Source organism: Cydia strobilella, chromosome 5 (genome assembly GCF_947568885.1).
Source record: "Cydia strobilella chromosome 5, ilCydStro3.1, whole genome shotgun sequence".
NCBI lineage: Eukaryota > Metazoa > Arthropoda > Insecta > Lepidoptera > Tortricidae > Cydia > Cydia strobilella.
In genome coordinates, this window is record NC_086045.1 from 20,855,287 (window position 1) to 20,877,920 (window position 22,634).

General features: G+C 39.6%; 4 protein-coding genes across 4 annotated transcripts; 1 reads left to right on the top strand and 3 right to left on the bottom strand.

The window, feature by feature from the left end:
* Positions 1 to 4,876: 4,876 nt before the first annotated feature.
* On the top strand, positions 4,877 to 6,802 carry LOC134741882 (proteasome maturation protein). The gene is made up of 4 exons (XM_063674775.1): positions 4,877 to 5,022; positions 5,137 to 5,295; positions 5,624 to 5,725; positions 6,376 to 6,802. Exons 1-4 carry the CDS (start codon positions 5,020 to 5,022, stop codon positions 6,535 to 6,537), a joined length of 426 nt encoding a protein of 141 aa, XP_063530845.1. The 5' UTR covers positions 4,877 to 5,019; the 3' UTR covers positions 6,538 to 6,802.
* Positions 6,803 to 9,080: 2,278 nt separating this feature from the next.
* LOC134741802 (uncharacterized protein K02A2.6-like) lies at positions 9,081 to 11,036 on the bottom strand. The gene has a single exon (XM_063674699.1). The coding sequence runs from the start codon at positions 11,034 to 11,036 to the stop codon at positions 9,081 to 9,083; it is 1,956 nt and encodes a 651-aa protein (XP_063530769.1).
* Positions 11,037 to 11,839: 803 nt separating this feature from the next.
* Positions 11,840 to 13,202, bottom strand: LOC134741594 (uncharacterized). The gene is made up of 2 exons (XM_063674433.1): positions 12,285 to 13,202; positions 11,840 to 11,868 (listed from the first exon to the last, which is right to left on the bottom strand). Exons 1-2 carry the CDS (start codon positions 13,191 to 13,193, stop codon positions 11,854 to 11,856), a joined length of 924 nt encoding a protein of 307 aa, XP_063530503.1. The 5' UTR covers positions 13,194 to 13,202; the 3' UTR covers positions 11,840 to 11,853.
* Positions 13,203 to 13,463: 261 nt separating this feature from the next.
* LOC134741883 (2-oxo-4-hydroxy-4-carboxy-5-ureidoimidazoline decarboxylase-like) lies at positions 13,464 to 14,877 on the bottom strand. The gene is made up of 3 exons (XM_063674776.1): positions 14,664 to 14,877; positions 14,341 to 14,494; positions 13,464 to 13,677 (listed from the first exon to the last, which is right to left on the bottom strand). Exons 1-3 carry the CDS (start codon positions 14,848 to 14,850, stop codon positions 13,497 to 13,499), a joined length of 522 nt encoding a protein of 173 aa, XP_063530846.1. The 5' UTR covers positions 14,851 to 14,877; the 3' UTR covers positions 13,464 to 13,496.
* Between the last annotated feature and the right edge of the window lie 7,757 nt (positions 14,878 to 22,634).

Genomic DNA, 22,634 nt, shown 5'->3' on the forward strand with positions numbered 1-22,634 from the left:
GTTGAACCTGAAAAAACGCGGCAATTTCAAGAAATCTGTAGCAGGCGGCTCGTTGAAATGATATGCGTGGAATACAAGAATTGCATAACTTTTACACTTTTTATAATTTTCATATTCTAAAAATCATTAAAAAGTATAAAAATTATGCAATCCTTGGAATCAAAGAGCCGCCTGATATGAGGATTAATGCATGTACCTAATATAGCTTTTATCTCATTTGCAGTCTACCACTCAGAACCGTCTAACTATACCTCTCGTTTTTTTATCATTAGAAGGAAGGCGAGCGATCTTAACGTGTCGTTTTATCGAAAAACACTTTGAAAATAAGTCACAACAAATATAATATACGATCATTTACATACTTTTGCTTTCATAAGTAAAATATTGTTATATTTATAAAAAAAACTTGTCAATAAAAAGACACGTGGAAATGGTTTACCGTTTTTTCTAATGCTAAAAGACTAAGTATAGTTTCTAGTCATGTACAGTCAGCTGCAGAGAAAAGGCATAGAAAAGACATACAAAGTTCTGTAAATTAGTATGGACGTGGGGTACCTTTTCTCTGCAGCTGACTGTACCAAATAGGAAATAATAAAAAAAAACGTTCGTGTAATATTTTTTATTTATTTAATAATAGGGAATATTACGCGAAACTCGGCGTAGGTGGCGCCACTATCACAATCTGCGGGTCTATCGCGAAACAAGAAAATCGAACTTTCGTTATCTAACATCTCTGTCACTCTTGCGTATTCGAGCGATAAAGAGGCAGCTAGATAACGAAATTTCGGATTCGAGTTTTCCGGTAGGTCCCCTGAAAACTTGTCAAAAACCTGTTAAAGGTACAGTATGAATAAGTTACTCTACGGTGCACTAAAAAAGCTAGTGCTGCACTCTGGTGGCAGAACATTGCAGTAATATCCCCTATTCCTCGTCCTTTGGAAATCTGAAATAAAAAGTTGAGTTTTGTGACCAACAATATTAATAAAAGGAACATTCATCAATGATCATTAATGTCTTTTTTATTAGGGTTCCGTACCCAAAGGGTAAAAACGGGACCCTATTACTAATACTTCGCTGTCCGTCTGTCTGTCACCAGGCTGTATCTCATGAACAGACAGTTGAAATTTTCACAGATGATGTATTTCTGTTGCCGCTATACCAACAAATACTAAAAAGTACGGTCCCCTTGGTGCGCGCGTCCGACCCGCACTTGACCGGTTTTTAGTATTAAACTATAGTCTGGCAAACACAATCTGTCAGTAAGTAAGAACAAAGAAAACTATAGGTACAGTCGAAGGCAAAAATATCGATCCAGACAAATGGCTTAAAAATATGTGAACACGATTTTATTGTCTGAGCGTACACATATTTTTGAGACTTTGGGAATGTATATATATTTATGCCCTTGACTGTACTCATCAATTAAAATGAGACAGTCCTGGGCCAAACTATAAGAAAGCTGTAAATGTCGATAGGTTATTGATCTGAGGTCGATACATCACTATGCCAAAAATATAACCTTTCATACTTAGCAAAAAAGTTCGAAAATATATGCAAAAATCTATATAGACTTGAATGCAAGTAATAATTACATAAACAACATATCGATTTCTATGTTTAGGGTCAGGTCCTATAAATAAATTTCTTCAAAATTGAACAAAACTCACCGATTAAAGGTTATCGGTTCGTGCGTATTTTCTTTTCTTCCTGTATGCGATTTACAGCCCTCGATCACACAAGACATTATCACAAAGGGAACTTCAAACCATTACAAATAAAAACTCAGCACGTTTTCCAACAATCTTTCAGGAATAGCAAAAATATAATTAAAATAAACCAAGATGACCGCTGAAACATCCCGAAATATTTCAACTAAAATAATACGACTATGCCAAGTTGTTACAGTTGACACCTACCTGTGAAATTACGAACATATATTTTATTTGGCTGGATTATATTATAGAACCACATAGGACCATTTGACATTTCCCTCAGTTTATCTTATGACAATACTGAAAAAAACGAAAGAACTTGCGGATTGTTGTCTCACTCACTCATAGACAAAAAGTAATAACGTGTTGTGAATACGATATCTTTTACCAAGCTTTTATTTTTGCCCGGCTTCTTTGCTCTCAGAATAATGACTAAAGCAAAGAAGCCGGGCAAAAATAAAAGCTTGGTAAAAGATATCGTATTCACAACACGTTATTACTTTTTGTCTATGAGTGAGTGAGACAACAATCCGCAAGTTCTTTCTTTTTTTTCAGTATTGTCATAAGATGAACTGAGGGAAATGTCAAATGGTCCTATGTGGTTCTATAATATAATCCAGCCAAATAAAATATAAGTTCGTTATTTCACAGGTAGGTGTCAACTGTAACAACTTGACATAGTCGTATTATTTTAGTTGAAATATTTCGGGATGTTTCAGCGGTCATCTTGGTTTATTTTAATTATATTCTTGTTATTCCTGAAAGATTGTTGGAAAACGTGTTAAGTTTTTATTTGTAATGGTTTGAAGTTCCCTTTGTGATAATGTCTTTTGTGATCGAGGGCTGTAAATCGCATACAGGAAGAAAAGAAAATACGCACGAACCGATAACCTTTAATCGGTGAGTTTTGTTCAATTTTGAAGAAATTAATTTATAGGACCTGACCCTAAACATAGAAATCGATATATTGTTTATGTAATTATTACTTGCATTCAAGTCTATATAGATTTTTGCATATATTTTCGAACTTTTCTGCTAAGTATGAAAGGTTATATTTTTGGCATAGTGATGTATCGACCTCAGATCAATAACCTATCGACATTTACAGCTTTCTTATAGTTTGGCCCAGGACTGTCTCATTTTAATTGATGAGTACAGTCAAGGGCATAAATATATATACATTCCCAAAGTCTCAAAAATATGTGTACGTTCAGACAATAAAATCGTGTTCACATATTTTTAAGCCATTTGTCTGGATCGATATTTTTGCCTTCGACTGTACCTATAGTTTTCTTTGTTCTTACTTACTGACAGATTGTGTTTGCCAGACTATAGTTTAATACTAAAAACCGGTCAAGTGCGGGTCGGACGCGCGCACCAAGGGGACCGTACTTTTTAGTATTTGTTGTTGTAGCGGCAACAGAAATACATCATCTGTGAAAATTTCAACTGTCTAGCTATCACGGTTCATGAGATACAGCCTGGTGACAGACAGACGGACAGCGAAGTATTGGTAATAGGGTCCCGTCTTTACCCTTTGGGTACGGAACCCTAATAAAAAAGACATTAATGATCATTGATGAATGTTCGTTTTATTAATATTGTTGGTCACAAAACTCAACTTTTTATTTCAGATTTCCAAAGGACGAGGAATAGGGGATATTACTGCAATGTTCTGCCACCAGAGTGCAGCACTAGCTTTTTTAGTGCACCGTATCGTAACTTATTCATACTGTACCTTTAACAGGTTTTTGACAAGTTTTCAGGGGACCTACCGGAAAACTCGAATCCGAAATTTCGTTATCTAGCTGCTTCTTTATCGCTCGAATACGCAAGAGTGACAGAGATGAACGAAAGTTCGATTTTCTTGTTTCGCGATAGACCCTCAGATTGTGATAGTGGCGCCACCTACGCCGAGTTTCGCGTAATATTCCCTATTATTAAATAAAAAAAATATATTACACGAACGTTTTTTTTTTCATTTCCTATTTGGTACAGTCAGCTGCAGAGAAAAGGTACCCCACGTCCATACTAATTTACAGAACTTTGTATGCAGGGGGGGGGGGGGTGCCTTTTCTCTGCAGCTGACTGTACATGACTAGAAACTATACTTAGTCTTTTAGCATTAGAAAAAACGGTAAACCATTTCCACGTGTCTTTTTATTGACAAGTTTTTTTATAAATATAGCAATATTTTACTTATGAAAGCAAAAGTATGTAAATTATCGTATATTATATTTGTTGTGACTTATTTTCAAAGTTTTTTTCGATAAAACGACACGTTAAGATCGCTCGCCTTCTTTCTAATGATAAAAAAACGAGAGGTATAGTTAGACGGTTCTGAGTGGTAGACTGCAAATGTGATAAAAGCTATATTAGGTACATGCATTAATCCTCATATCAGGCGGCTCTTTGATTCCAAGGATTGCATAATTTTTATACTTTTTAATGATTTTTAGAATATGAAAATTATAAAAAGTATAAAAGTTATGCAATCCTTGTATTCCACGCATTTCATTTCATTTCAACGAGCCGCCTGCTACAGATTTCTTGAAATTGCCGCGTTTTTTCAGGTTCAACTTTCATTAGCCAGACTATTATCAATTTGCCAATTTCGTGATTATTCTTTTACACGGCACATAAACTTATGCATAATTTATCGATATAAAAAGTCGACACAGTTACATCCCTAGCAAATTATCAAACTTATGACACCGTACGTAAATGAGAAATAACAAGCATATATGCATCTCTTTTCGGCACATTATCTAATTCGTAAGGAAGTAAAGTACGGGTATACATATTTGCGAAGCATTTTTGCCCGACTTCTATGCTTTAGTCATTATTCTGAGTCTTTGCTTTAGTCATTATTCTGAGGTCGCTACAGACTACACCGCTCTAGTTCGCTAATCAGCGAAATGACTCCACACTCACGTTTGCGGCTTCGCGCCGCGATTCGCGCATGAGTGTGGAGGAGCCTTTTGGACGGTTTAGGGTATGCAACAAATAACCCGACCAAATTACGTAGGTATGTTTTTGGTGTTGTGAGGAATGTTAAACCGTGTTTTTTATTTTGTCGTATTGCGTATGTTCTGTCCCTCACGCGCGCGTATAGCTCATCTATAGGATCCTACCATCTATGATATACTAATAGGATATTTTGGAATTGGCGTCGTGAATTGACAGATTTTTGCTGAAGTTGCTGAGCTCGATTTTGTCATTGTATTCTTGTAGAAACCGAACAATTTTTGTTTCGTTACAATCGTTTATCTCTTTAAAACTGCTAGACTGAAAAACAGACTACAAAATGGTTAGCGGTTTAGTTTTACATGCTTTATATATATAATACCAAAACTGTTCATGATCATAGTGGTTATGATTATATTTTCTTGTGTTGTAATGGAATAATGCGTTTCTTTTTTAGAGTTTCGGTCTGCCACCGTTGAAAGTGAAGCCCGAGGTCGGGAGCGACATCAAAGTGCAGGAAGGCCCGTTCGGAGTCCCGGAACCTTTCACTGCCGGGCTGGGAGCGACTAAGGCAAATGTCGGCATCACACATCCTTTGGAAGTGTCTGAACGTAATGTAAGTTTACAAAACGGAATAGCACATGATTTGATTTGTTACACATCTCTTTGTTATACATTTATTATGGATTGAATGTTACATATAAATATAACCTATTATAAATCAAACGCTCGTTATAATATAAGGAATTTAGATTATAGTAGCTTGCATGTCACCCAAAAAATGTCCTCTGCTGAACAAAGAGGTTTAATAACGGGTTATACTGCTGCCCTTATACAAAGGTTCCCTTCAATCTAAATAGAAAGTCAATCCATTAACGGTTTTTTCACACCACATAGCTTGTAAATGGAAATACCTGAGTAACCCTTTATTGGTTGTTTTTCAGTACCGCTTGAATGAAGACAAAATGAATATGGCAATGCTCCGAAGCATCCAGGGGCTCCATGCACCAATGAGACTCAATATGGAATTGAACTTTGTTAATAAGGTATAGTCTTTTTTCTATTATGAACATCATTAACCTTTCGTCTCTGTGATAAGTATAGTTGTGCCGTTCTTGAGAACATTCTCAAGTTTACTATGGGAAATATTCTTGAGCGAGAACATACAAAACGAAAAACATTCTTGAGAAAGGCACAACTCTAGTGATAAGGATTGTGACCAATTTTTTGATCATCTTCTAACATATTTTTCTAAAACTTTTTTGTGCTTTATTATTTATTATTATTAATTATTTACAAGAAAATGGACAAAAATAATTACCGAATGGTTTCCACAAGATGGAAAAAGGAAGCAAGGTGGCCAATTTAAAAGATGTAGAGATGACATTGATAAAATTGGGGAAACAGAATGGCCCAAAAAAGCTAACGACAGAAGCTGGAAGAGGCCTTTGTGTCACAGGAACAATACGAGGAAAAACTGATAAACAATGATTCCAGCAATAAAGGCTATAATAAAAATAAATAAATAAAATCTACATAATAATATGAATTACTAAATTGAATTGTAGTTTTCCCAAAATTCCATAAGCCTCTAACTTTCGTTCATACATTCCGAAAAACTTAGTTGGGGCATAAAATGCTTCTTTTTTTTTAAATTATGTCCAGCATTTACATAACATATTTTTTACTGTTCTAGGTGGGCCGACTCCCTTTCCTGCCGAGCTCTAACCTTCAGCGCGACGTCTTAACCGGGCGTGACATTGAAATGGGCTTCGAAGACATCCTCAATACTCCAGAGCTGTGCGAAGTTGCCGGTCAACCCCATGCTGTGGTTGAAAGGTCACTTGGGCTTCTGTGAGATACGTTAATTTGTATCTAAACAAACAACTGAACTAAAGAGCTAGAAGACTTGTGACTAGTTTTCTAGCTCTTTGGGGGTTTTTACTTTTTGGTGTAATTTTAGGTTTCCCTTATAGCATCAGCTATAGGGGAAACCGTGGTGGGTATCGTAGTGGGTATCAACCCACATTAAATACGGTACCTGGAACATGCCCAGCAATGCTCCAGCTGTCTGTTTGTTCAACTGTTTGTATTTAAACTTAATTAAAGTATGTATTTTTAATGATTTTTTATTTATCTATACAGGATTTATACATAACAACTTTTAGTTATCAATAGTAGTGAACAAATTTATAATTTAATAGTACAGTTGACATCGAATAGTTATTTGTGCAGCAAGAGAGGAAAGTTGGTTTTTCTTGCAAGTGTTTATTTTGAGTCCTGAGAAAGCGAAAGATTCTAAGTTAGAATCTCGAGCTTAGCGAGGGACTCAAAAACACGAGATGTAATAATAACTTTGCTCTCGTGTTGCACACATAATTTTCACCTCAGTAGTGAGAACATATTAAAGGTCAAAATGTATTTCGAATTACACAGAATAATACAGAGAAACAAAAAAAAAAATATGAAGTGGCAGTTCATGGCCTTCGGCCCTCACCAAATGAAAAAACTGCTTTGTTTCAATCCCTGAGGAAAGTCGCACTTTCTTCACTCCCTGGAGTGACGAAAGTAGGCTGGTTCGAGCTGCTGAGGTGAAAAGATAATTGTTTAAATTTTCGCCTTATTACAAAAGAGTAAGATGTAAAACATATATCTGACGTAGACTACAACAACTTGATCATATTATAGTTACACATACAAGATTAAATAGGTTACTTTTAAATAAACGCTCATTTACAGACTACAGACGAAGTCGCGGACAAAAGCTAGTGAATATATAATGTCATTACTTATTAGCAACGTATTCATAGTTTGTCAAGCCATTTCCGTCAGTAGAAAAAAGCATCATTTTACGGTTTAGACTCACTTGTTTTAGTCACTCGCAAAAAAAGAAAAAGAAACAAGCAGCAAATTTTAAAACCGGCCAAGTGCGAGTGGGACTCGCGCACGAAGGGTTCCGTACCATTACGCAAAAAAATCACGTTTGTTGTATGGGAGCCCCACTTAAATATTTATTTTATTCTGTTTTTAATAGGATTCCGTACCCATGCAAAGGGTAAAAACGGGACCCTATTACTAAGACTCCGCATCCGTCTGTCTGTCTCATGAATTAACCGTGATAGTGATAAGCGAGGTTTAGACTAGCAAAAACTTGCATGCCATTTTCATTACATTGCGGTATCTGATCAAACTTTTGGATGCAGTTTACCTTAGTAGTCGGCAATGTAACGTAAATTGCAAGCAAGTTCTTGCTAGTCTAAACCTCGCTATAGAAATTTTCACAGCCGATGTATTTCTGTTGCCGTTACAACAACAAATCTTAAAAAGTACGGAACCCTCGGTGGGCGAGTCCGACTCGCACTTGTCCGGTTTTTAGTAAGGTCAGGTTGGGTAAGAGAAACACCAGGGCAAGGGAAACACTTGTATGGAATCTTCATACTGTTTCTCTTGCCCCGAGCAAAATATAAAGTATGTTTCACTTACCCAACTTGACCATATTTGTCGTTATAGCGGCAAGAGAAATACATCATCTGTGTAAATTTCAACCGTCTAGCCATCACGGTTCATGAGATACATTACAGCCTGGTGACGGACAGACAGATGGACACTGGAGTCTTAGTAATAGGGTCCCGTTTTTACCCTTTGGGTCCGGAACCCTAAAAATGTAGGCGCGAAGGGTTTGGTCCTATAGAAAATTTTAAATTTCGCACCTTTTTCTACCGACAAAGTTTGACAGACTGTAAAGGGTAGGGAGCGTGCATAACCTGTAGGAGACGTCAGATTTTTGGCGCGAGGCGTAAATGTGTAGTTTATCCTTTCAAAGTAGCCCACAAGATGGCAGCACTTGCTTTGGCGTGAAGTGTCAATGTACATGTGATGTACATGTTTATGGTTCCGATTCAGGCCACAAGATGGCAGACCCTCTAACGCGCACGGTCCCTATTGAGTATCCTAGTTTTCCACACAAACTGTTGGTGAAAATTTGAAGCAAAGATAGATATTCTTTGATTTGAAGTAAGTATATTTATAACTATAAATTTACTAATTACTATTACTAAAAAATTAACTATAAAATCCAGGAATATAGGACGGAGGAAGTCTAGGTAGCCGTAGTAAGTACAAAGACTAGATGCGATTCGTAGGAGGTTTAATAAAAGACTAACAAACTACAACTACCCTATACCTAAGTAAGCATAATCTAGGTGTACCCACATTGTATATATATATACATATATCACACCTCCCTTCTTAATCTCTAAACCTTAAAATAATCTATAACAAGTAATAAAGATTGAAATTGTTTTGAGGCAACTTATTGTCCTAAATAAATCTATATCTAATAGTAAAGACCTTATTTGCAAACTATCCATGCTCCTCTCACATAAATTTAACTCGTACATATTAATCTATTTCAAGCTTACGAATTCTGCTCGGTAAAGGTCTGAGGTTCAGCGGGGATCGCCGCTGTAGCGGAGGAGCCGGACGTGGGGGAGGCACCCCAGCCACATTTGTTTCACTATTTTCAGCACTTGCTACTTCCACCTTTTGGGGAGGCTGCGCGTTTCCCTCGCCCACTTCCGTCTGCTGGCTAGAGCGCGCGACGCCGTCGCCAGCCCCTGGCGACCGCTCGTTAGTCTCGTTGACCTCTTCAGGGCAAGGTACAGTCGATAACCTAGATCTACGTCTGATTTGATCAACATGCCTAAGAACCGATCTACCGCTTCCGCTATCTAAGGTGTATCTCCGCGAACCTTCGGCACTCCGCACCGTACCTCTAACCCATTTGTTGTTACCGGTATAATCGCGAGCCCAAACTGCGTCCCCCGGCCGAAAGTGACGTTGCGTACCGCCTGCGTTCTCGACCTGCCGCTGCTGAGCCGAACTAACCCGTTTCTCCAGCGCACTCTCGCTGCGGAGCAAATCTAACCGTGAACGTAACGACCGCCGCTGCAAAAGCATCGCCGGACTATCTCCTGTGGTACTATGCATGCTATTCCTGTATGTCATGAGATAAGTCTGCAGCGCCGCGTCGACATCTGTACGCTCTCTAATAGCCTTGCTAATCGCACGTTTACATAATTTGACAGCATTTTCCGCGGCTCCGTTCGACGCTGGATGGTATGCTGGAGAGAAAGACTGCTTTATGCCATTAGTTTCAAGAAAATGTTTGAATTCATTACTTGTGAACGGTGGACCTTGGTCTGATACTAATTCCCTTGGCAACCCAAAACGCGCGAAAGTTGCTCTCAGTTCTTTAATTACTGCCCCTGCGTTCGTCCTAGACATTTCAAATATTTCCAGCCACTTTGAACTCGAATCTATTAGTACTAAGAACGTTTTTCCCTTGAATGGCCCCAAAAAATCTACGTGTAGCCTACTCCAGACGTGGGTTGAGTAAGGCCAAGGGCTCGGAGGAGCATGCGTCGGCGCCGGCGCCTCCGCGGCACATGTCTCACATTGCCGACACTGCGCTTCCACCTCGGCGTCAATATTGGGCCACCAAACGTAACTACGGGCTAAGGCCTTAGTCTTTACTATGCCCATATGACTAACGTGTAGCTGCTTGAGAACTGTTTCCCTCAAAATGGCTGGTATCACCATCCGGTAACCCCACATTAAGCAACCTCGGTCTACATACATCTCGTGGCGCCTTAGTAGGAAAGGTTTGATCTCTTCATCTTGACACGATGTCGGCCAGCCTGACTGCACATACGACAACACCCTACTCAGAGTAACGTCATGTGACGTAGCCGACTTAACTTGCTCGTTAGTTACAGGTAAAAAATCTTCCACAAAATTAAGGTAAGTCACCTCCTGATTTTGTTTCTGATCTTGACCTCCTTGCGGCAGCCTCGATAACGCATCAGCACAGTTTTTACTTGACGGTACGTATTCAATTTCATAATTATATCCTGACAACAAAATCGCCCAGCGCTGCAATCGGGACGCCGCCATCACCGGGATCCCTACTTTATCGCCAAAGATGTATGTGAGCGGCTTGTGATCGGTCCTCAATATAAATTTACGACCGTATAAATATTGGTGAAATTTCCGTATTCCGTACACTAAGGCTAGCGCTTCCCTATCAATCTGCGCGTACCCACGCTCGGCCGGGGTAAGAGTACGCGACGCGTAAGCCACCGGTCGCTCGCCCTCTGGCGTGAGGTGCGATATAACGCAACCTGTCCCCACCCCGGATGCGTCTGATGTCAAAACTAACGGCAGAGAACCCGAATAGTGCACCAAAACTTCACTCGAAGTCAGCACTTGTTTGACCTTGTCGAACGCCTCCTGACAACTCGCGCTCCAAACAAATTTGGTTCCTGCCTTTAACAAATTATACAATGGCGTAAGCATGGTACTAACGTTTTTTATAAACTTCCCGTAATACATTATCATACCCACGAACGCTCGAACCTCAGACACGTTGCTAGGTGCCGGGGTATTCACGATGGCCCTAACCTTATCCGGACACGTATGGACCCCCTCCTTGCTAATGACGTGCCCCAAATAATTAATCGACTCTTCAAAGAACGCGCATTTATCTTTTCTGACCCGCAACCCATATGCCTGCAATCGTTCAAATACTTTGTATAAGTTGTCCACGTGGGCTTCCGTATTGCTACCCGTAATAATGACGTCATCCAAAAATACGCCCACGTGCGGCAGGTCAGAAAATAATTGTTCTAGATGTCTTTGGAATATTCCGGGGCTAGATGACAGGCCGTACACTAAGCGGTTGTACATAAATAACCCCTTGTGGGTATTTATTACGGTGTACTTTTTTGATTCATCAAGCTCAAACTGCGCGTAGGCTTGCGAAAGATCAATCTTGCTGAAACGCTCCCCCCCATGTAAACGTGCTAATAAATCCTCCACCCTAGGTAGCGGATAACGGTCAACCTCTAAAACCCGGTTCAAAGTCATTTTAAAATCAGCGCAGATACGTATGTTACAGTCTTTTTTTACGACCGGCACGATAGGCGTGGCCCAGTCGGAGCGGTCGACGGGGGTGAGCACGCCGTCGCGCACCAGCTGCTCCAGCGCGCGCTCCACCGGCTCGCGCAGCGCGTACGCCAGGGGGCGCGCGCGCAGGAACACAGGCCGGGCATCCGCACGCAGGTGGATGCTGACCTTGCCGCCGGTAAACCGCCTTAGGCCGTCCGCTAACACCTCAGAGAATCTGGAACTGAAAGCACTATAATTAAACTGACCGTTAATTACATTATTCACCTCACAGTATTCCGTCACGGGAATTAAGTCCCTAATTATATATAATTCATATAACCATTGCCGACCGAGCAACTTACTTTTGCCGTTTCGTATTACAAACAAATCCAAATGCTTTTCTATACCCCTAAAACGCACTAACGGTCTTATCAGCCCTACCGGCTGCACCCACTCGCCCGTATAATAACGCAAATATAAATTACATTTGGTTAACTTTAACTTACTAAATACAGCTAAATACATTTTTTCACTTATACATGAAACGGCACTGCCCGTGTCACACTCCATATCCATGTCTATACCTTGTACATTTAACTTTAACATAATCGGTTTATATGCTAACGCGGATAATTGATTTAAAGTCACAATAATTACCTCGTCACTGTCTTCACTGCACGCATTTTCCTCATCCACGACGGTGTTGGCATGCACATCGTATTGCTCCGTCATATTGGGACACATACGCTTTAAATGCCCCTGTCTATTGCATACCCGGCATACATAACGAGCAAATTGGCATCCCGCCTTGTCGTGCGCCCCGCCGCACGCACTGCACTGCTGGGCCCCGCGCGCCGGGCCCCGGCCTCGGCCGCCGCCGCCGCTGGCGCCAGCGCGGCCTCCCCGGCCCGCGCGAGTCGCCGCCCGGCCAGCTCGCTGTCCCGCCTGGCCTCCTGCCCAGCGTGGTGTCATCGCCTTGCACTCCACTGTGCCTGCTCCACTCGAAGGTCCCGCGCGACCCTCCACGAGAGCCGAGTCTTTTTCCGCCGCCTCCATACTAACCGCCAATTTATACGCTTTCGCAAAGTCCAATGACTCTTCCGTAAACAACCGTTGGCGTATAGTCTCACTCTGCAGTCCACAAACCAGCTGGTCACGCAAACTGTCCTCTAACCAAGTTGAAAATTCACAGTCTTTTGACATTTGCTTTAACACGGCCACATATTCCGAAATAGATTCGTTCGCACTCTGCTTCCTATGCCTGAATTTAAAACGTTCGGCTAAAATACTTGGCTTAGGTTGTAAATGTTTTTCTAATATTGACGTCACTTCTGTAAATGTTTTGGTAGATGGTTTGACGGGCGTGCACAAATTCACTAAAAGTTCGTAACACTCAGCTCCCATCACCGTAATTAACGTTGGTACATACAACGATGCATCAATTTTATTCACTAAAAAGTATTGTTCTAAGCGATCTACGTACAGCCTCCAATTATCCGTTCCCATTTTAAATTCCGGTATTTTACCGACCGCCATTGCTCGATCCGGTGCCGCCGTCACACTCATTAAGAAAAAATAACTCGCGTTATCAGTTCGCTCGCGCACCACTATGTATAATTAACAGCCAACAACGCAGGTCCAGATTGTCTCGTCGCCACTATAAAATCCAGGAATATAGGACGGAGGAAGTCTAGGTAGCCGTAGTAAGTACAAAGACTAGATGCGATTCGTAGGAGGTTTAATAAAAGACTAACAAACTACAACTACCCTATACCTAAGTAAGCATAATCTAGGTGTACCCACATTGTATATATATATACATATATCACAGTAGTATCATCGTTTTGGCAAAATGTAGTTTTGAAATATTCATTCTTGTTTGACGATATCGAGAATCCTCAGCTTGCAGATTTTCTTGACTTCATTGATCCCTGTTTGTATCTCCTGGGCGCGGGTATTGCTGTAGCGCTGCTGCAAGCCCTCCATTATGGAATCAATCTTGTTTTCTCTCGCACATATGATGAAAGGGAATCCAAACTTTGCTTTATATCTGTAAAAAAATACAACAGTGTTGTATTACTCGCCGGCAATGAGAATTCGAAAGTACGGTTAGCACTACTGGTATGCTGTCGGAAAGTTTCCATATGTTGCGAAAGTTTCACTTAGAAAAATTTCGGAATCTTCCTATTTTTGTAGGGAATCAAATTTTCTGAAATTTCCGGTAACTTTTGGAAACTTTCCGCAACTTGTGTGTGTTTGAGTATATTGAAAAAATTGCTTGTCATGTCATAGATTAGGGCGCTCTTAGCGGAATATGATGGAACTACAAGCATACAAACCCAACCAACGTCTAGTTCTCGAATTAGAGTTGCTAGTAAACAATCATAGATGGCGTTAGTAACTATGTTGAACTTGCCTCGCCTGGACAATTTCTTTTCCGAAAAGAATAACTAATAATAAAAAATATTTTAAAAGATGTCACAAGAAAGTTAATATTTTAACCACGTCGTGCGTTGACGTCGCTTGTATTTCCCCCACCACCAACTTCGCATATAGACAATGGACAAAAACCGAAAACGCTCGGGGCGCGGCACGCTCGGGCGAGGCAGCGCGTACGTTTTCTTCGGACGAGGAGGCACGTTCATGACTGACCGAGGATTTGCCTCATAAGGCTGCTAGCTCAGTCAGTACGCGGCTATCCAGTGATACATACTTCTCGTTTCTGTAGCCTATGAGGGACGCTTGCTCGGCCGAGAGGCAGTCGAGGCCGGCAGCGCGCTGCTCGGCGGTGGACTCCCGCGTCAGCTCGCCGCGCGCCGCCAGCCGGCCAGCCAGGTCGGGGTGCACTTTCAAAACCACTAACTTTTCTGAAATCATAGATAACGCACGTTTAACGAATGAGTGACAAGGCCTTTATGGCACACGCGCGGAATTTTCTGTACGAAATCGTCTGTGAAAAATGTGCAAGCAAGCAAGACATCGTAACATCAACAATTCAACACACTTTAATGGGCCTTTTTTATATCGCTGACTCACCGTTTTCAGTAATCTCATCCAAATACGATGTAAACGCGTCGCACAATTCGTTTACACTCGTAAATGGTCGTTTCGTCTTCACTTTAGCCGCTGCTTCCGTACACAGTTCTATCACATTACCAAACATCCACTCAAACTGGTCTTCAGATAAATTGTTTACCTCGGACACAGTTATTAAAGAAGACATGGCTTTATTAAGTACACCACTGTTGCCACTGACTGACGGTTTTTATCTAAATATTATCGAACACAGTTATAAGGTCGTTAAGAGTTCAAATATAGTTAGATAATGGTGAAGATAGTTATGGCTTATCTTTGCTCAAATCAGCGAGACGAGAGCGTCTCGTCCGTTCGCGATAAAAAATAAAATAGGTATTTTTACTTGTACTTTTTAATAGGTATTCTATTCATCATCAGGTGACGAGGCAGCTGGTGCCTTATCCATAATTATGTCTACCATACATCAAACATCAAACATTTATTCAGCAAATAGGCCACAGGGGCACTTTTACATGTCAATTTTTACAAGCAATACAAAACCAAAATTTACAAAAAACAATTACAAATACGGAATCAATAAAATATTAGATACTTTGTCAGAGACGTATCCAGTCTAAATGTCGAATTACACAAAAAAAAAACTAATAAAAAATATACAAACAACAGACAATTACTATAATTATTTAGAGATGTAAAAGTCTCTAGGTGTCAGAGATAAAATATGTATAATAAATAAATAAAAAAAACGATCAACAATTATCCTTAGAGGTGTAAAGGGTCTCCAAGACTTGAACTGTTATATAAGTAATTATAAGACAAGAAATGAAATCAGACAGACAATAGAACCGAATGAAGTTATATAGTATACGTTCCACTGTTGGGCACAGGCCTTCTCATGCTATTATAATGTCCCGAAATTGTCTCTGGTCTCGTGCGTCTGTTTATCCCGGACGTCCCGAGAATGGCCCTTAGACCACGACAACGCGATCTATTGGCCGTGCCGCCGGGGCGCACCGTATCGCGCAGGAACTCGCCGCTGCCCCGCGCCCTTTCACTGCTCAATGCGCTCCTGGCATCGACGCCTGAGTGCGACCTATTTGCGTGGCGATGGACGGCAGTGTATATAGGTAATGAATGCCTGAGATTCTGTGAGGCGATGGATGCTAGGTGCTCAACTGTTCCAACATAATTTGTCTGTCTGTCTATACTAATGTTATGTGATATTATTGTTGTTATAATTGTTGCTGTTTTATGTATTATTATTGCTGTTAGTTTTAAGTTTCGTGACGCATTGGTTCAACTGTAATGTCATGTAAACATTCTTATCAATAAAATAAATAAATAAGGATTTGGGATATGCTATGTTGAGCTGTGGTTGAGCTATAGGGTCCGGATCCACGTTAGACCAATGCGGATTAGCTACAGTCACCAGCAGAAGTTGCTAAGCGGGCGAGGTGTTCAAAATGATCTTGACGCGACTTTATTGTTAAGAGAATAAGAGCGTGTCAAGGTAATTTTGAACACCTCGCCCGCTTAGCAACTTCTACTCCTGAATGTACTTTCACAACTTTGAATAGCTATTATCGCAAATGTAGCTACTTCTGCAAGTTTCCTCACGATTTTTTCATTCGCGAATAATAATAAGTTATCATGCATGTATGTGTGTATGTATAAACTCTTTATTGTACAAAACACAGAACACAAATATGGCACAAAAATAGGCAGTACAAAGGCGAACTTATCCCTTTAAGGGATTTCTTCCAGTTAACCTTTGAGTAGATGAGATTTGATGAAGAACGGGAATTAGGTAATCATTTTCTGTATGTCCAGATTAAAAAAAAATGTAGGGACCTACATACATACATAATTTCAAAACTTGGTCCCTTCCTTGGATCAAACTTTTGTTTGGACTAGTTACAGTTTTTCATAAATTGACTTATCGTAATGTTGGAATTATTGTCTGACGCCATTGCCTTAATCAAAACGAGATGCGATCCTCTAATTTGACTTCTCTTTCTGTCACACTTTTTTGTCGAAGTACTCTTTCCCGGTAAGCTCGGCCGTATTTCACCTTCCCATACAAACGTTTCGTTCTCATTTTAAAACTACGTGTTCGATTATAATGAAACTGCACATACAATGACAGGAGGTATGTCTATACCTGTAATTAGTTTATATAGCTCCAGCTTATTTAAAACAAACAAAATAGACAAAAGACAAGTTTTTTATGAAAAACTTAAATTCGCTGTATTTTTTAAACTATGGTATCTGAAACTACATAAACTAAGTACAGGCATAGATATACATTATCCTATTGTATGTACAAAGTTTCAGAGCAATCTAGCCAGTCGTTTTAAAATGAGAGCGTAACTACGTTTGTATGGAGAAACGAGCTTGCTGGGGACTCAATCTCCTAAAATTCTCAAATCTAAAATCGGGCTCCGGTCCTATGTCCTCTTAAGGAAGCAAAGCGACATTTATGTGTCAGATGTATTGCGGTGGCGAAGGAGGGATAAATCAGAGCGCTAACGGGCCCCGCGGGGCCCCGCCGCGACAAATGGCCCCCGGGGACTCCTCTCGCGAAATATTACAAATGCAAACTGTTTTAATAGCAATTCCGATTTGGCATGCTTATTTTAGCATCATGTTTCGTATATTATTATTTGACTGAGTCATGATTAATTCTGTTACTAAGGATGATATAACCAAACGGAGTAGCCAATGTAGCCATTCCCCTCTGTCGGAAATAGTCGGTCAATGGTCATAGACAATGTATGGACTGACGTTTATCTGACATGGCTATTTTTACGTTACGTATACATTTGACGTTCCCCTCCCCCGCAAAAATCGGCAGACTTTTTGTACAGCAAATTAGTTATCTACAGACGAGACGGCTGCGTTTGGTTATATCCTCCTATGAGCGTCGGTTGCACCAAACTGTTTGTCATCGTTAAAGAGTTCGCAAAATTTTATTGTATGGAAAGTTTCATAGTAAACCGCCGTGGCGCGCCGGGTGACGTTGATCAGTCTGTCAAGTGCGGATGGTGCAACTGGCACTATAAGTAAATGAAAATTTAACTTCCCCATTTCTACTTCAAGTTTCTTTAAAACATTCGTAAATCGGAAATCTAAGTTTAACATTTTACTGATCTAAATAATTTTACAACAGGTAATAGTTATTTACGATACAAGTGCGGAAAAGAGGAAATTCGACACGAACTGCGAATTACGTGTATCGTACGTTTTACAGTTCATATGGCCCTTTAAACTTTCGACATATGCACGAAAAGTGCTCTTTACGCACTAGTGCGAGAAAGTAGCACCATATGTACTGTAAAAGTTATTATAAAAATATATAAATTAAATTGGTATAAAGTACCTGCAAATCTTCAGAAATTTTTGTAGGGAACAACGGTAGACAACTTCATGAAATGTAAATGGAGGACCATTTAAATATTAAAAACAGAGGTATAGTCGCCATCAGATATATCGGAGCGGCCTAGGTACTCACAACTATCTGAACACGCCTCTATTGTGAAGGCATAGAGTGCCTGTTCAGATATTTTGAACCAATTTGAACACCTCAGCCGGTCCAATATATCTGATAGCCACTATACCTAAATATTCGTACTAAATTTAAATTTAGGGAGTGGCATTACCCTCGCAGCGTCTACCTGGTTTGGACGCCGCCCATGACCGCACAAAAAACGAAGGGTTTTAATCCAACACTTATGTAGTTTTTTTTTCACATTCTCGGAAACGAGTTCCTCTCTATTGGCCGTTTGTGGCTAATGTTGTACCGAGTTGGTATAAGGGGCTACCCGAGGTTTCATCGATTTTTGACAAGTTTTGAATATGGGATACTATACATTGTCATTAATTGTGCAAAGTTTCATTACAATCCAACACGTAGTTTAAAATGAGAACGAAACTCCGTTTGTATGGGAAAGTGAAATTCGGCCGAGCTTGCCGGGGACTTAAAACGAGATAATTGCTCTTGGGATATCGGCGCGATCAGCGCTAATTGCATCGTCGCCCAGTCGCTAATTGTCGGTCTGCGTAGCTGTCTACTCATTTTTACTATAGTGCGACATTAAATAGTAGAAATACTAGAAATTAAATACAAAAATGTTACTAAAAAGGTAGAATTTAGAAACGGGAGTTGGAAGGGGTAGACCTCGGCGGACTTTCTCTGATCAGATCGGGGAAATCCTGAAGAAAGGCCAGGTCAAGAGCACCCTAAACCGGCGAGCGTGTATGAAGAATGTTATGAAAGTGAAGGAAGCGAAAGAGATGTCAACTCAGGATCGTAGCAAGTGGAAATCCGTGATCTCTGCCTACCCCTCCGGGAAATAGGCGTGATTATATGTATGTATGTAACTAAAAAATCTATACTAAATAGGGTATTTGACTACTAGTCAAATCAGTTTCTTTTTTCGAACTGTTAAAACGATTTTGCTACTATGGAATTTATATGAAACACTGGCATGTGACGTCACAATCAAATTACCTACTCTATAGTTTAATACGGGTTTTAAAATAGTAATTGTGTCTACGTTACTCCATTAATCTTCTGGTATTTCATGCACGGTCTAAAATAATTTATTTTAAATACAGTCAAATATTCAATTCGTGGGACATAGGTCTTATTTACGTATTTAAAATATTTTACTTAAGGATATATGTTTTTTTAAATTATCAAATCAAATTTATTGGCGCTTACGCCGCACAGCGTCGCGCGGCATTGTATTTATATCGGAGCATCGTTTATAATGATGTAAGCGCCATCGACAATAAGGTCCCTTCGTTTGACATAATTATTGAAAGTCAAGTGTAATGATTGTCATATTATCATTAGTCATAATTCTGAAACCGTTAACTTTTCAGGATTTTCCTCGGGTTATCCTATAGATAGGTTAGGTTAGGTTTGTTTTATGGCAATTCTGAAAAGTTACGCATTTCTGAGACAAACCAAATTATGACTAATGATAATATGACAATCATTACATTATGAAACGCAAACACGAAACGCATTATCAACGCAACGTAACAACAACAACGCAACGTATTATCATAAACGCTTTATCTATCTATATATCTATGACTTTCAATAATTATGTCAAACAATAGAGACCCGTCCCTTTTTATAGAAAATACCACATTTATATTCACAAACCTGTTAAGGTAACCCCTAAAGGATAGTCACAGCACTAGAAATATGTAATTATGACATAAAATAAACCGCATAGCTACTATCAACTATGACCCCTAATCAAATATGAAATATGCAACTGCACTGGACACTTTAATTAAGTGAAAAGTTGCGTAACAATTAAGCAATAATCATAACAGCAGCCGACGATAATGCCTAACCAAACATTTACCAAATAAAATATTATTACAGTGACACACTGGAGAAATCAAAATGTATGCTTTGAAATGATATGGACACAATAAACATAAAAGCTGTGCCGTGGCTCATGTGATTGCTGTGAATTAATTATAAGAGTGGTTTTCATTAGGGATATACCTAAATGGCGCCGCCGCCGGGCCGGGCACGGTGCGGTGACTATCTTGGACGAGTCGAGTGTATGGATTGACCAGCGTCATTTGAGCTATTTTGCATAATAAGTGGTACATATAAGTAATTTAGTACATTATTGTCGAGGCTCGGAAGTAGCTACTTGCTGGCTGAGGATTCGTTTTAAACGGACGACCTTGGGAGTCCGTTTAATTGAATCCGAAGCCAGCAAGTAGCCTTCCAGCCGAGTCATATATAGTGCTTTTCTCAAAAATGGCGCAATAAATACAAATATAATAGAAATATTTAACAGAAACTACGTTCTTACGTATATATTTTCACAGAAAAAAGTCAAAACAATTGATAAGATTTGCTTTGCCGCCTTTTTATTTATTTTTAATTGAAAAACGAAGTGTATTTTTCTACCGAAAATACGCTAACCTATTTGAGACAGCTAAATAGTCGCAGTACCAACATTATAATAATAAGTACTAATCATCTGTTTGGCTTTTTAATGGACCTATGCCTTCATTTGATATGGGCACTTCAACTTTTAAAAAGTTTGGAACTACAAATAATGGAATTTGTATGCAACATTGCAGTCCCGAAATCGAGACTGCAATGTTTTTAACTTTTTAATTTTTTGACTGACCATAAGCTATAAGCTACGCACTTCGCGACCTAATTTTTAACCGGCAACGTCGACTTTGCCGTCCATTTAAAAAAATAGTTATTTACGATACAAGTGCGGAAAAGATAAATTAAAACACGACCGCAGGGAGTGTTTTAAATCGACACGAGTTGCGAATTTCCTATTCGCACGTGTATCGTACAACGTTTTACAGTACATATGGCCCTTTAAACTTTCGACATATGCACGAAAAGTGCTCTTTTACGCACTAGTGCGAGAAAGTAGCACCATGTGTACTGTAATAGTTATTTACGATACAAGTGCGGAAAAGAGGAATTTCGAAACGAGTGGCGATAAATTAAAACACGACCGCAGGGAGTGTTTTAAATCGACACGAGTTGCGAATTACCTTTTCGCACGTGTATCGTATAACGTTTTACAAGATATTTTTATTTCTCATGCTCTGAAAGAGAGTCATTGTTGTTCTAAAAGGTGTGCAGAAAATGATACGTGTTTGCACTAGAGTATTTTACGTTCGAAGTACGATATTTTAATAGTACATTTCGATGCTAGTGCGGAAAGTATCTCGACTCGGGACGAGTGAAGAATGACATTTCCACACGTGTATCGAACGTCGTTTTTTAATACAGTTGCGAAAAAATAAGAAAAGCAACAAGTAAGGAACGGAATTCGAAACTTTTATATTATTAATTCTGTGACATCATTGACATTGCAGACATTGACATTATGAAGAAGTGTTTTTCTAGCTTTTATTCGACTAGAATAGATTTTGTTATTATTATTGAACCCACTTCAATGAAAGTTTTTTTTTCAAATGCATGTGTATAAGACAGAAACAATAGTAAATATTAAAACATTGTACTATTATTACCTAAATATCGTTATTTATGATTATATGTGTATCGTATATTTATAAAAACAATATCGAATGTTGCCTTTGGAAACTTAAAACATTCCTGCAGTAAGAAAATACGCCTCTTCTTTGACAGGCGTTCCGTTTCATTCAGACAACTTATTAAGAACGGTTTTTCATCATTAAAAAATAAACGTGTTAGCCAGTCTATCTCCGAGACCACGGGGACTCGGGGACAATGCCGTTCGCGAAACGACGAAGGTATTTTTAAATCTCAAGTGATTCAAGGGAGGGGAGGGGGTCAAGAAAATATGACATGTTGTGGCAAGAGGGAGGGGGAGTCACAAAATTTGTGACATCACTTTAACTTATTTAAATTATTTTATTCGGCGTACAGTTAAATAACAAGTTTTTGAAACGATAATCGTTTTTAATCATTTAATTTTCTTTCCTAATCAGTTTTAGGTTATAAAATTACTAATATTTCTTTTGAGCCTTGGGGGAGGCCTAATATGTCCAGCAGTGGATGTCTATCGGCTGGCTCGTCTATGCAGAGAGCCTTTGGAATGAGGCCGGGCATGGCGGGCATCCGCCATGTTCGGCCGTTGGGCGGAGCGATCGCAGATAAAGCTCGGCGCGGCATGCCATGCCAAACGGTGGGACTACCGCCTTCTGCAATGGTTCGTTCGACACCACACATATGTGTTGTAATGTTGTGACGAGTCGCAACTATACGTTTACCTCTTATTATAAATAATAATAAATAAATATTATAGGACATTCTTACACAGATTGACTAAGTCCCACAGTAAGCTCAAGAAGGCTTGTGTTGTGGGTACTCAGACAACGATATATATAATATAAAAATACATAAATACATAGAAAACACCCAAGACTCAGGAACAAATATCTGTGCTCATCACACAAGTAAATGTCCTTACCGGG